The sequence below is a fragment of the Argopecten irradians genome, chromosome 2, assembly GCF_041381155.1.
Source record: "Argopecten irradians isolate NY chromosome 2, Ai_NY, whole genome shotgun sequence".
Classification (NCBI taxonomy): Eukaryota; Metazoa; Mollusca; class Bivalvia; order Pectinida; family Pectinidae; genus Argopecten; species Argopecten irradians.
This window is the reverse complement of record NC_091135.1, coordinates 3,386,896-3,398,881: the sequence shown is the minus strand read 5'-3', so window position 1 is coordinate 3,398,881 and position 11,986 is coordinate 3,386,896. Positions and strand designations below refer to the sequence as shown.

At 34.2% G+C, this 11,986-nt stretch overlaps 1 protein-coding gene across 2 annotated transcripts in view; it reads left to right on the top strand.

The window, feature by feature from the left end:
* The first annotated feature begins 7,459 nt into the window (after window positions 1-7,459).
* Window positions 7,460-11,986, top strand: part of LOC138314161 (uncharacterized) — a 34,179-nt gene continuing 29,652 nt past the window's right edge. For both annotated transcript variants that reach the window (XM_069254342.1, XM_069254341.1), the window contains exons 1-2: window positions 7,460-7,765; window positions 9,210-9,349. In XM_069254342.1, coding sequence (XP_069110443.1) covers window positions 7,614-7,765; window positions 9,210-9,349 — 292 coding nt within the window. In that variant the 5' untranslated portion in view covers window positions 7,460-7,613. The remainder of the gene's footprint in view (window positions 7,766-9,209; window positions 9,350-11,986) is intronic.

The following is an 11,986-nucleotide window of genomic DNA, read 5'->3' as shown; positions in this document are numbered from 1 at the left end:
CCACAGCCAAGTCTGGTGCGCTTTCTCTACTTTTGGTAATAAATTGATTTAATTTATATTGTGTAACACCACAGCCAAGTCTGGTGCGCTTTCTCTACTTTTGGAAATAAATTGATTTAATTTATATTGTGTAACACCACAGCCAAGTCTGGTGCGCTTTCTCTACTTTTGGAAGTAAATTGATTTAATTTATATTGTGTAACACCACAGCCAAGTCTGGTGCGCTTTCTCTACTTTTGGAAATAAATTGATTTAATTTATATTGTGTAACACCACAGCCAAGTCTGGTGCGCTTTCTCTAATTTATATTGTGTAACACCACAGCCAAGTCTGGTGCGCTTTCTCTACTTTTGGAAGTAAATTGATTTAATTTATATTGTGTAACACCACAGTCAAGTCTGGTGCGATTTCTCTACTTATTGAAGTAAATTGAATTTTTATATTTTATAACGTTACAGTCAAGTCAGGTGAGCTTTCTTTACTTATTGAAGTAAATTGAATTTTTATATTTTATAACGTTACAGTCAAGTCAGGTGCGCTTTCTTTACTTATTGAAGTAAATTGAATTTTTATATTTTATAACGTTACAGTCAAGTCAGGTGCGCTTTCTTTACTTAATGAAGTAAATTGAATTTTTATATTTTATAACGTTACAGTCAAGTCAGGTGCGCTTTCTTTACTTATTGAAGTAAATTGAATTTTTATATTTTATAACGTTACAGTCAAGTCAGGTGCGCTTTCTTTACTTAATGAAGTAAATTGAATTTTTATATTTTATAACGTTACAGTCAAGTCAGGTGCGCTTTCTTTACTTATTGAAGTAAATTGAATTTTTATATTTTATAACGTTACAGCCAAGTCAGGTGCGCTTTCTCTACTTATTGAAGTAAATTGAATTTTTATATTTTATAACGTTACAGTCAAGTCAGGTGCGCTTTCTTTACTTATTGAAGTAAATTGAATTTTTATATTTTATAACGTTACAGTCAAGTCAGGTGCGCTTTCTTTACTTATTGAAGTAAATTGAATTTTTATATTTTATAACGTTACAGTCAAGTCAGGTGCGCTTTCTTTACTTATTGAAGTAAATTGAATTTTTATATTTTTATAACGTTACAGTCAAGTCAGGTGCGCTTTCTTTACTTATTGAAGTAAATTGAATTTTTATATTTTATAACGTTACAGTCAAGTCAGGTGCGCTTTCTTTACTTATTGAAGTAAATTGAATTTTTATATTTTATAACGTTACTGTCAAGTCAGGTGCGCTTTCTTTACTTATTGAAGTAAATTGAATTTTTATATTTTATAACGTTACAGTCAAGTCAGGTGCGCTTTCTTTACTTATTGAGGTAAATTGAATTTTTATATTTTATAACGTTACAGTCAAGTCAGGTGCGCTTTCTTTACTTATTGAAGTAAATTGAATTTTTATATTTTATAACGTTACAGTCAAGTCAGGTGCGCTTTCTTTACTTATTGAAGTGAATTGAATTTTTATATTTTATAACGTTACAGTCAAGTCAGGTGCGCTTTCTTTACTTATTGAAGTAAATTGAATTTTTATATTTTATAACGTTACAGGTCAAGTCAGGTGCGCTTTCTTTACTTATTGCAGTACATTGAATTTTCATATTTTATAACGTTACAGTCAAGTCAGGTGCGCTTTCTTTACTTAATGAAGTAAATTGAATTTTTATATTTTATAACGTTACAGTCAAGTCAGGTGCGCTTTCTTTACTTATTGCAGTACATTGAATTTTCATATTTTATAACGTTACAGTCAAGTCAGGTGCGCTTTCTTTACTTATTGCAGTACATTGAATTTTCATATTTTATAACGTTACAGTCAAGTCAGGTGCGCTTTCTTTACTTATTGAAGTAAATTGAATTTTTATATTTTATAACGTTACAGTCAAGTCAGGTGCGCTTTCTTTACTTATTGAAGTGAATTGAATTTTTATATTTTATAACGTTACAGTCAAGTCAGGTGCGCTTTCTTTACTTATTGCAGTACATTGAATTTTCATATTTTATAACGTTACAGCCAAGTCAGGTGCGCTTTCTTTACTTAATGAAGTAAATTGAATTTTTATATTTTATAACGTTACAGTCAAGTCTGGTGCGCTTTCTTTACTTAATGAAGTAAATTGAATTTTTATATTTTATAACGTTACAGTCAAGTCAGGTGCGCTTTCTCTACTTATTGAAATAAATTGAATTTTTATATTTTATAACGTTACAGTCAAGTCAGGTGCGCTTTCTCTACTTATTGAAATAAATTGAATTTTCATATTTTATAACGTTACAGTCAAGTCAGGTGCGCTTTCTTTACTTATTGAAGTGAATTGAATTTTTATATTTTATAACGTTACAGTCAAGTCAGGTGCGCTTTCTTTACTTATTGAAGTAAATTGAATTTTTATATTTTATAACGTTACAGTCAAGTCTGGTGCGCTTTCTTTACTTAATGAAGTAAATTGAATTTTTATATTTTATAACGTTACAGTCAAGTCTGGTGCGCTTTCTTTACTTAATGAAGTAAATTGAATTTTTATATTTTATAACGTTACAGTCAAGTCAGGTGCGCTTTCTTTACTTATTGAAGTAAATTGAATTTTTATATTTTATAACGTTACAGTCAAGTCAGGTGCGCTTTCTCTACTTAATGAAGTAAATTGAATTTTTATATTTTATAACGTTACAGTCAAGTCAGGTGCGCTTTCTTTACTTAATGAAGTAAATTGAATTTTTATATTTTATAACGTTACAGTCAAGTCTGGTGCGCTTTCTTTACTTAATGAAGTAAATTGAATTTTTATATTTTATAACGTTACAGTCAAGTCAAGTGCGCTTTCTTTACTTAATGAAGTAAATTAACATAAACATTAGTAGTGAACTATGTGAAAGTGTACAGGCAAAAAATAGTGTGCCTAATTGTCTAATGAATAACATCAATAATTAAGTTCCGTTTGTTTCTATTTTCTCTCTTTTTTACGGTGTAAGAGTAAAGCCGAGGTTCTCTTCTGTATTTATCTAATAAGATAGATACAGCTAACCCATAACAAAAGATGGGATTGTCTCCCTTTGCTTACAATGTCAGATAAAAAAACAACAAAAGAGTAACAAAAGAAACTTATTTTATACTCCTATCTGTCAACATTTACCTCAAAAATGAGCTAACTTATCAAGGAGCATTTCAATGCCTGACAAAATGACGCAACATGAGGGACTTGTAATCTCCCTTCACTATAATCACCATACATAAGATTTTGTTTAGTTTGATTAATTTTGTCTTTCCATATAAAATTAAAGAAGGCCAATTACCGAGAAGATTTCTATTAACTTTTCATTAAAAATATCTTCACATGTATTTTCTTTTTAAAAATTAAATGAACTGCCAAGTAATTAAAATTTTCTTTGATGATTCCAGCAGATTTCCATGTGGAAGAATTTAGAGCCCACAAGATCCAATCCATACAACTTGTTTTTTCCATATTCATTATAAGACTAGAAACTATCACAAAAATTTCGAATGTAACTAACACTGCTTAAAATGCTTGTGTTACATCTGAAAATGTAAAGGATGTATCATCCTCAAATTAATTTACTAAATATTGAGAAGTACACACATACATTCCTCTTATATCACGGTTGTAGTTAATCGCTGCACTCAAATATTCGACACACAAATTGACTAATGGGGTCACCGTGTCTGACACCTCCTTTATTGTATTTCAGAAACATTCAGAACAATGACCATTATTCGCAACACAACAGGTATTGTTGTTATTTAACATTTAAAGGATTGTTAGATTGCATTTATTGGAGATATAAATGCAATCTGGGTGGTAGATAAATAGATGAATATTTATCTGCCACCCAGATTGCATTTATATCTCCAATAAATGCAATCTAAAAATCCTTTAATTGTTATAATTACATTTTACTTTCTAGTTCAAAATAAAACATAATTTATATGCATAGTGAACATTTGAATTTCCTGCTTCAGCCATTTAACCTCAACAGTCAAGTTCAATGTGATAAAAACAGTCCCTATAAAAAATTGAAAAGATAACAAAATTTCAATGTTTTTCAATAGCTTTTCATTTTACTTTCATTATCCAGACATTTAAAAGATTTTTTTATAAGTTTCATAACCTTACTGGTTCATTTAACTACAATGTCAATTTTCCCGCGCAGACTAGCATGGTGTCAGTAAACAAGACTCACATCCATTTATGTCGATATTACTACACCAAGTCTAGACTACATTGATTGACTCATAATGCAGATCACGATTATCATAAGAGTAATGATAGTCGCAGTGGCAAAATGTAAATATAAAAGGTATAAATCCATCTAATGATGGACGGGCCAAAGTTATAAAAGCGAAGTGTTTCAAAAATGAAATTCTTTTCAAAAAGAATTGAACGTTTTCCCATCACATACTATACATTCACCTCACCGAATGCGCCTCCAAAATCGGCCCAAGGAAAACAGAACTTCAGAATGGGAGGACAGGAAACGGAGGTAAAAGTCAATGAAAGTGTGAAAGTAGACTGACCACGCCAAAATGCAGTAGACATGGGGTTCTATAACGAGGAGTCATTGAGGAGAACCTAAGAAACCGCAAGGGCTCTAACCTCATGAACTCTTACCATACATTTCACCCGAGATTGATCATGAGACTGCCCATAAGCAATCTTGATCACCTTACATATCGATTGATGGACAGGGAGGAGATTTCCTGCTGACACTGTTTATTGGGCAAAAACAGACAAGGTAAAACCTAAGCGCCCGACCGGGACAAAACAACAAATCCTTCTCAGACTTTATAGAGACTTTCAGGTGAGGAATCCTGATGGAATCGGACGAAAAACCAGGAACAGGATTTTTGTCAAAACGCAGTATCAGAAGGCATTAGCAGATACATATCTGGCCCAACGGACGCATGAAGAGTGATTGACAAGACATGGGGCAAGAGCAAGCAGGAAGACAGTCTCAAAGTTCAAACCTTTAAGGAGATAGACTTCAAAGACTCATAAGGAGCCATTATCAGTGACTCTAACACAAGGGCTAGGTTATACTGTGTAGTTAACTGCCGTACTCGAGATATGTCTAGACTGAACCACCTAAACAAGAGACAAAGAGGTGCAAGAACCTAACTCTGGTCTGCAATGAAAAGACGGTACACTGACAATAGCTGTACAATAGCCCGCAATAGTACCAGAGGCAATATCGTGCTCCCTAAACAAAAAAAGATCTGCAATCAGCTGGACAGTGGCCTTGACGGGATCAATCTTCCTGCGGATACAACAGTCACAGAATATTCCAGCGTCGTGAATGGTAGACGGTAGAAGAAGAAGACCTAATTGATATCGGGCGATGCGAGCTGCCACGTCTGAAGAAAAGCCTGCATGAGCGAGGCCTCCTTCGATAGCTTCCACGCGTGAAAGTGGGGGATCTCGGGGCTTGAAAGCATCGTCCGTGACTGAGGCTGGCACAGGATATTGGAATATCCGCCAGAAACGACATGAGCTCCGGAAACCAGGGTTGTCTCACCCACAGGGGCGCTATCAGATGGAGGGAACCAAGATGCTCCCGAAACTTCTGTAGAACCCTGCCCACCAGGTTGAATGGTGGGGATGCATAGACATGCATCCCCCCAATCCAGAAATAGTGCTTCCACATCTCAAGCCTTTTGGTTTGGCAACGGAGAGACAAGGTTTGGCGACTGGTTGTTCAGGGAAGTGATGGATAGATCTATAAGAGGTCTGTCCGCACCCGACAAATGCCCTCGAAATGAGTTCTACTAATGTGGCCCACATTTCCTCTCTCACAGAAGTTATGACACCCCGTGGAGTCTCTAATGAAGTTAGGAGAATCTACGTGCTTGTTGAAGACAGTTAGATCTATGATGGGACACCAAGATCCGGACTTCTTGCGGACCAGAAACATACTGGAATTGAAGCCGGGTATGCAGTTCCCCATACGTACATGTACATGCTCGACCGCGTCCTTTAGAATCATGGTCCTTACTTCATCCTGGATGACAAGTGCATTCTCCGGATCCATCGAAAGAGAAACGAAGATAGGTTTTTACTTATCGGGTACGGAGAGAAGGCAGTGTAAGTTTCGATGGAAGCTTGTTTTGGTAATCTAACAGATGTGATATATGTTATTTCGTAGGTAATGACTTCCGATACAATACCATAAGACTGTCATATATGAATATGAAGTATTTTCTCTCATATTTCGGCGTTTTGTTGCAATTTTACAACTATGATATTCCTCCATTTTGCAATTAGATCGAAGAAAACCGTTACCGCAAGTTAATCCTCCATGCATGAAAATTGCGTGAAAGTTTCAACGCAAGTACCATTGATCGCATCTATTATACCAAACCAGTCTAGTTTCTGGAAAAAACCTGTTAAAATTGTACTGACAAAAAAAAAAAACAGTAATCTTGTTGACGCTGTGACGTCACGAGGCTTTATTGCATTATTGCATGGGTAGTCATGCAATACAGCCTCAGGCGAAATGAGTGTATTTCCCTAGACCAGCCAGTATTATGTAGGTATGAGAGAAAATACAATACCATACAATACATTCTATTTAAAGTCGCATATTTCATACAAATAACATTAGCTCTTGTGAGCTATTTTCACAGCAAACAAAATTATATATGTATCGTCAATAACAACAGAAAATCAAATTTAAATATGGACAATCACTTGATATAAATATTTTGTGTGTATATATAACAGATTTAGAGGGTAAGGAATATCAATTCAAAAATGAACACTAGAATTTGTACAAACAATAAATAAGCCAATTGTCGACATTATTCAAGCAAAGTGTAAAAATGATAAAGCTTACTATACAATATACAAAAGTCGAATTAAAACAGAATAAAAAGAAATAGGTAAGCAGACACAATAGACTGTAAGCAGACAAAAATATACAAAGGCATTTATTCTGCAGAAGATAAACAAAGATTGGGCCGTCCCAGGTGTGGCTCAGTCTTTTGAACTCCTTTTTAAGCTTTCAGTAATTCATTTGGAATGCTGTTCTACACCCGTGTGGGCTCAAACGAAAAAGATTTCTGACCATATGATTTCTACTTATTTTTGAACTAGACTCTTCAACATAAAAAATGATATCATGGCATTCTGAAATGTCCATATTTATATAAACTGAAACCAGTTCTCAGATCCCAGTAGTCGATAATGCATTGATTTCTTATTATTGCTATCGCACATAAACCGTTCGTATCACATTTCTGCACGGGAGATACCGCCCACATCGCACATCGTGGCGTGTGCGCACCGCAAAGACATTGTACGCACACCGTGTAATGTTGTGCGGTCCCACAACTGATTATTTCTTTGTTTATAGGTATAAGTTGTTTAATCCCCCTCCTTTGGGCCCCTCATTTGAACTAGGAAGTTGTAATTAACACCCAAACCAGCCAACTGTGTCGTACAATAATTACAGTTTATTTTAAAACCTTTTGTGAGTGATATAAAGTACATTATATTACATCACAACCTTTTGGGTTTTAGAAGAAGGAACTCGGACCTTTTCCAACAAAAACGGCTACTGAGGAGGTAATGGAACTGCAGCCGTACACCGCGATGTTATTGTCGCAATTTGAAGCTTGTCCGACACTTTTGTACAACTTGTCGACAGTTGGCGATGGAGACCTGGACGTGAATCACCATTCCGATAAAGTTCTTGACATGAGAGGTGATCGTATTCACAGGTTGGTTATTGTGTCTAGTTAATATGATATTGTCTGTAATAATCTCCTTTACTACATGAACCCTGTGGTTAGTTTAAGGGGAGTCACATAATTCACTATACAGACGTCGATTTTATGAGCAATTAGTCCGCTACCTGCCTATTATTAGGCTGTTTTCCCTGATATATTAGGTATACAAAATAAATTTAAAAAAAAAGAAGAGAAAATTAAACCTAATAATATAGGCAGAGAGAGCGGGGGGGACAGGGGGGAGAGAGAAAAGAGAGAGAGAGACAGAGAGAAGGGAAGGACGTTTCGTTATCATTTGTTTAAAAAAATTGCATTTACTAGAAGGGCATGTTTTCCTATGCTTACAGCAGAAGATTAAACAGTTCACTTTTCGATGCTTTCAGCTATTTCAAATGTGGCCATGACATGCTTTTGTTCTATCACTCCAGGCTTTCACAATATACGTTTCTCCTTTCACGTCATCATCGGAAAATAATATTTTTACAATAAATATCATGTCTACTAATAGAGAGAGAGAGAGAGAGAGAGAGAGGGGGGGGGGGGCATTTGGATTGTAATTTTCAAAATCTATTTGTACCAATAATGTATTTCTGGGTGCTCTGGTATATGTGTATTTACATCATCTGATAAGTCATTACTTCCATGTATTAATAGCTCCAAATCAAGAGGTATGAGTTGTTTAAAACGCGAAATTTCTGTCCAGTTATCAATTACCTTGGGAAGTTGTAATACTGTTGACCTACCTATGATATTGGTGTTTAATTAGTTCATTGTGTCTCTCCAGATGATTCATTATTTATAAGACTGACAGGCTAGACCTATAGTTCCCGGGTGTCTCAATTTTTATAGGTTGTAGTTCTTTGGCCTTCCTTCCAATTGTTTGGAACCTTCCCATTTTGCAACGAACTGTATTAGAGATGAAATAAACATACAATCAAAAGTTGTGGAATGATTCCACTACTGATTGTATACATAGACTGGTGTGCAATATACGGAAATAATTAGTATTATCAATATTTATGAGATTATACATAAATCTGGAAAGCAATCACAACGTTATTCAAGTGTAGAAATAGTGGAAATTATATATATGTGGATTCAACAGATATTCGTGCTGGAATTTGTCTTTTATAGTAAAGTGTTTGGATATATGTTTTATATCTATAATCACTTCGCATTCTTTACATAAGGGATAGAAGGCCATTTCGGATGACTATGGGACATAGAATGGTAAGCCGTTACTTGTAGCTGACCAATAAGTTCAAAACTTATTGGACATCTACAGGTAAATAATGGACTGCTAAAGGTAACATATTGGATAGCTATTGCTGAGGTATGTGGTTTCTTATGGATATTGTACTAGAAAAAACAATGGGTGGCGTCACAATTGTCCTTGAAATAAAATGATTAATTGTGTTTGAAACATGTATTGCAGAGAGTTCAAAGTAAAGAATGCAGAAGAACTACATAATTTGACCAAAGCACTGTTAAACAAGCCAATGTTATTCGATACTGAGCTTGCGCACCAGCGCACGGAACAGCTGATGGACTGCAATATTGGTGCTAGATTAACAGGTAAGTACGCACAGGTACCAGAAAACAACAAATCAACTTAACATATATCTTGGTACTAATGTCCATGTATCAGCACGCAGTATAGGGGCCAACTTGTATGCATGACTAACATTAATTTAGGTGTTTCATCTGTCTAACTTTTATATAGGACTAACATTAATTTAAGTGTTCCATCTGTCTAACTTTTATATAGGACTAACATTAATTTAGGTGTTCCATCTGTCTAACTTTTATATAGGACTAACATTAATTTAGGTGTTCCATCTGTCTAACTCGTATATAGGACTAACATTAATTTAGGTGTTCCATCTGTCTAACTTTTATATAAGACTAACATCAATTTAGGTGTTCCATCTGTCTAACTTGTATATAGGACTAACATCAATTTAGGTGTTCCGTCTGTCTTACTCGTATGGAGGACTAACATTAATTTAGGTGTTCCGTCTGTCTAACTCCTATGGAGGACTAACATTAGGTGTTCCACTTATCCAACTTGTATATAGGACTAATATTAATTTAGGTGTTCCATCTGTCTAACTTTTATATAGGACTAACATTAATTTAGGTGTTCCATCTGTCTAACTTGTATATAGGACTAACATTAATTTAGGTGTTCCATCTGTCTAACTTTTATATAGGACTAACATTAATTTAGGTGTTCCATCTGTCTAACTTGTATATAGGACTAACATTAATTTAGCTGTTCCATCTGTCTGACATTTATATAGGACTAACATTAATTTAGGTGTTCCATCTGTCTAACTTTTATATAGGACTAACATTAATTTAGGTGTTCCATCTGTCTAACTTTTATATAGGACTAACATTAATTTAGGTGTTCCGTCTGTCTTACTCGTATGGAGGACTAACATTAATTTAGGTGTTCCGTCTGTCTAACTCGTATGGAGGACTAACATTAGGTGTTCCACTTATCCAACTTGTATATAGGACTAATATTAATTTAGGTGTTCCATCTGTCTAACTTTTATATAGGACTAACATTAATTTAGGTGTTCCATCTGTCTAACTTGTATATAGGACTAACATTAATTTAGGTGTTCCATCTGTCTAACTTTTATATAGGACTAACATTAATTTAGGTGTTCCATCTGTCTAACTTTTATATAGGACTAACATTAATTTAGGTGTTCCATCTGTCTAACTTTTATATAGGACTAACATTAATTTAGGTGTTCCATCTGTCTAACTTTTATATAGGACTAACATTAATTTAGGTGTTCCATCTGTCTAACTTTTATATAGGACTAACATCAATTGAGGTGTTCCATCTGTGTAACTTTTATATAGGACTAACATTAATTTAGGTGTTCCATCTGTCTAACTCGTATATAGGACTAACATTAATTTAGGTGTTCCATCTGTCTAACTCGTATATAGGACTAACATTAATTTAGGTGTTCCATCTGTCTAACTTTTATATAGGACTAACATTAATTTAGGTGTTCCATCTGTCTAACATTTATATAGGACTAACATTAATTTAGGTGTTCCAGCTTCTAACTCGTATGGAGGACTAACATTAGGTTTCAGGTTTCCATCCAACTTGTATATAGGACTAATATTAATTTAGGTGTTCCATCTGTCTAACTTGTATATAGGACTAACATTAATTTAGGTGTTCCGTCTGTCTAACTCGTATGGAGGACTAACATTAATTTAGGTGTTCCGTCTGTCTAACTCGTATGGAGGACTAACATTAGGTGTTCCACTTATCCAACTTGTATATAGGACTAACATTAATTTAGGTGTTCCATCTGTCTAACTTTTATATAGGACTAACATTAATTTAGGTGTTCCATCTGTCTAACTTTTATATAGGACTAACATTAATTTAGGTGTTCCATCTGTCTAACTTTTATATAGGACTAACATTAATTTAGGTGTTCCATCTGTCTAACTTGTATATAGGACTAACATTAATTTAGGTGTTCCATCTGTCTAACTTTTATATAGGACTAACATTAATTTAGGTGTTCCATCTGTCTAACTTGTATATAGGACTAACATTAATTTAGGGTGTTCCCATCTGTCTAACTTGTATATAGGACTAACATTAATTTAGGTGTTCCATCTGTCTAACTTTTATATAGGACTAACATTAATTTAGGTGTTCCATCTGTCTAACTTGTATATAGGACTAACATTAATTTAGGTGTTCCATCTGTCTAACTTTTATATAGGACTAACATTAATTTAGGTGTTCCATCTGTCTAACTTGTATATAGGACTAACATTAATTTAGGTGTTCCATCTGTCTAACTTTTATATAGGACTAACATTAAATTTAGGTGTTCCATCTGTGTAACTTTTATATAGGACTAACATTAATTTAGGTGTTCCATCTGTGTAACTTTTATATAAGACTAACATCAATTGAGTGTTCCATCTGTCTAACTTTTATATAGAACTAACATTAATTTAGGTGTTCCATCTGTCTAACTCGTATATAGGACTAACATTAATTAGGTGTTCCACTGTCTAACTTTTATATAGGACTAACATTAATTTAGGTGTTCCATCTGTCTAACTTGTAATGAGGACTAACATTAACTTATCAACTTGTATATAGGACTAACATTAATTTAGGTGTTCCTCTGTCTAACTTTTATATAGCTA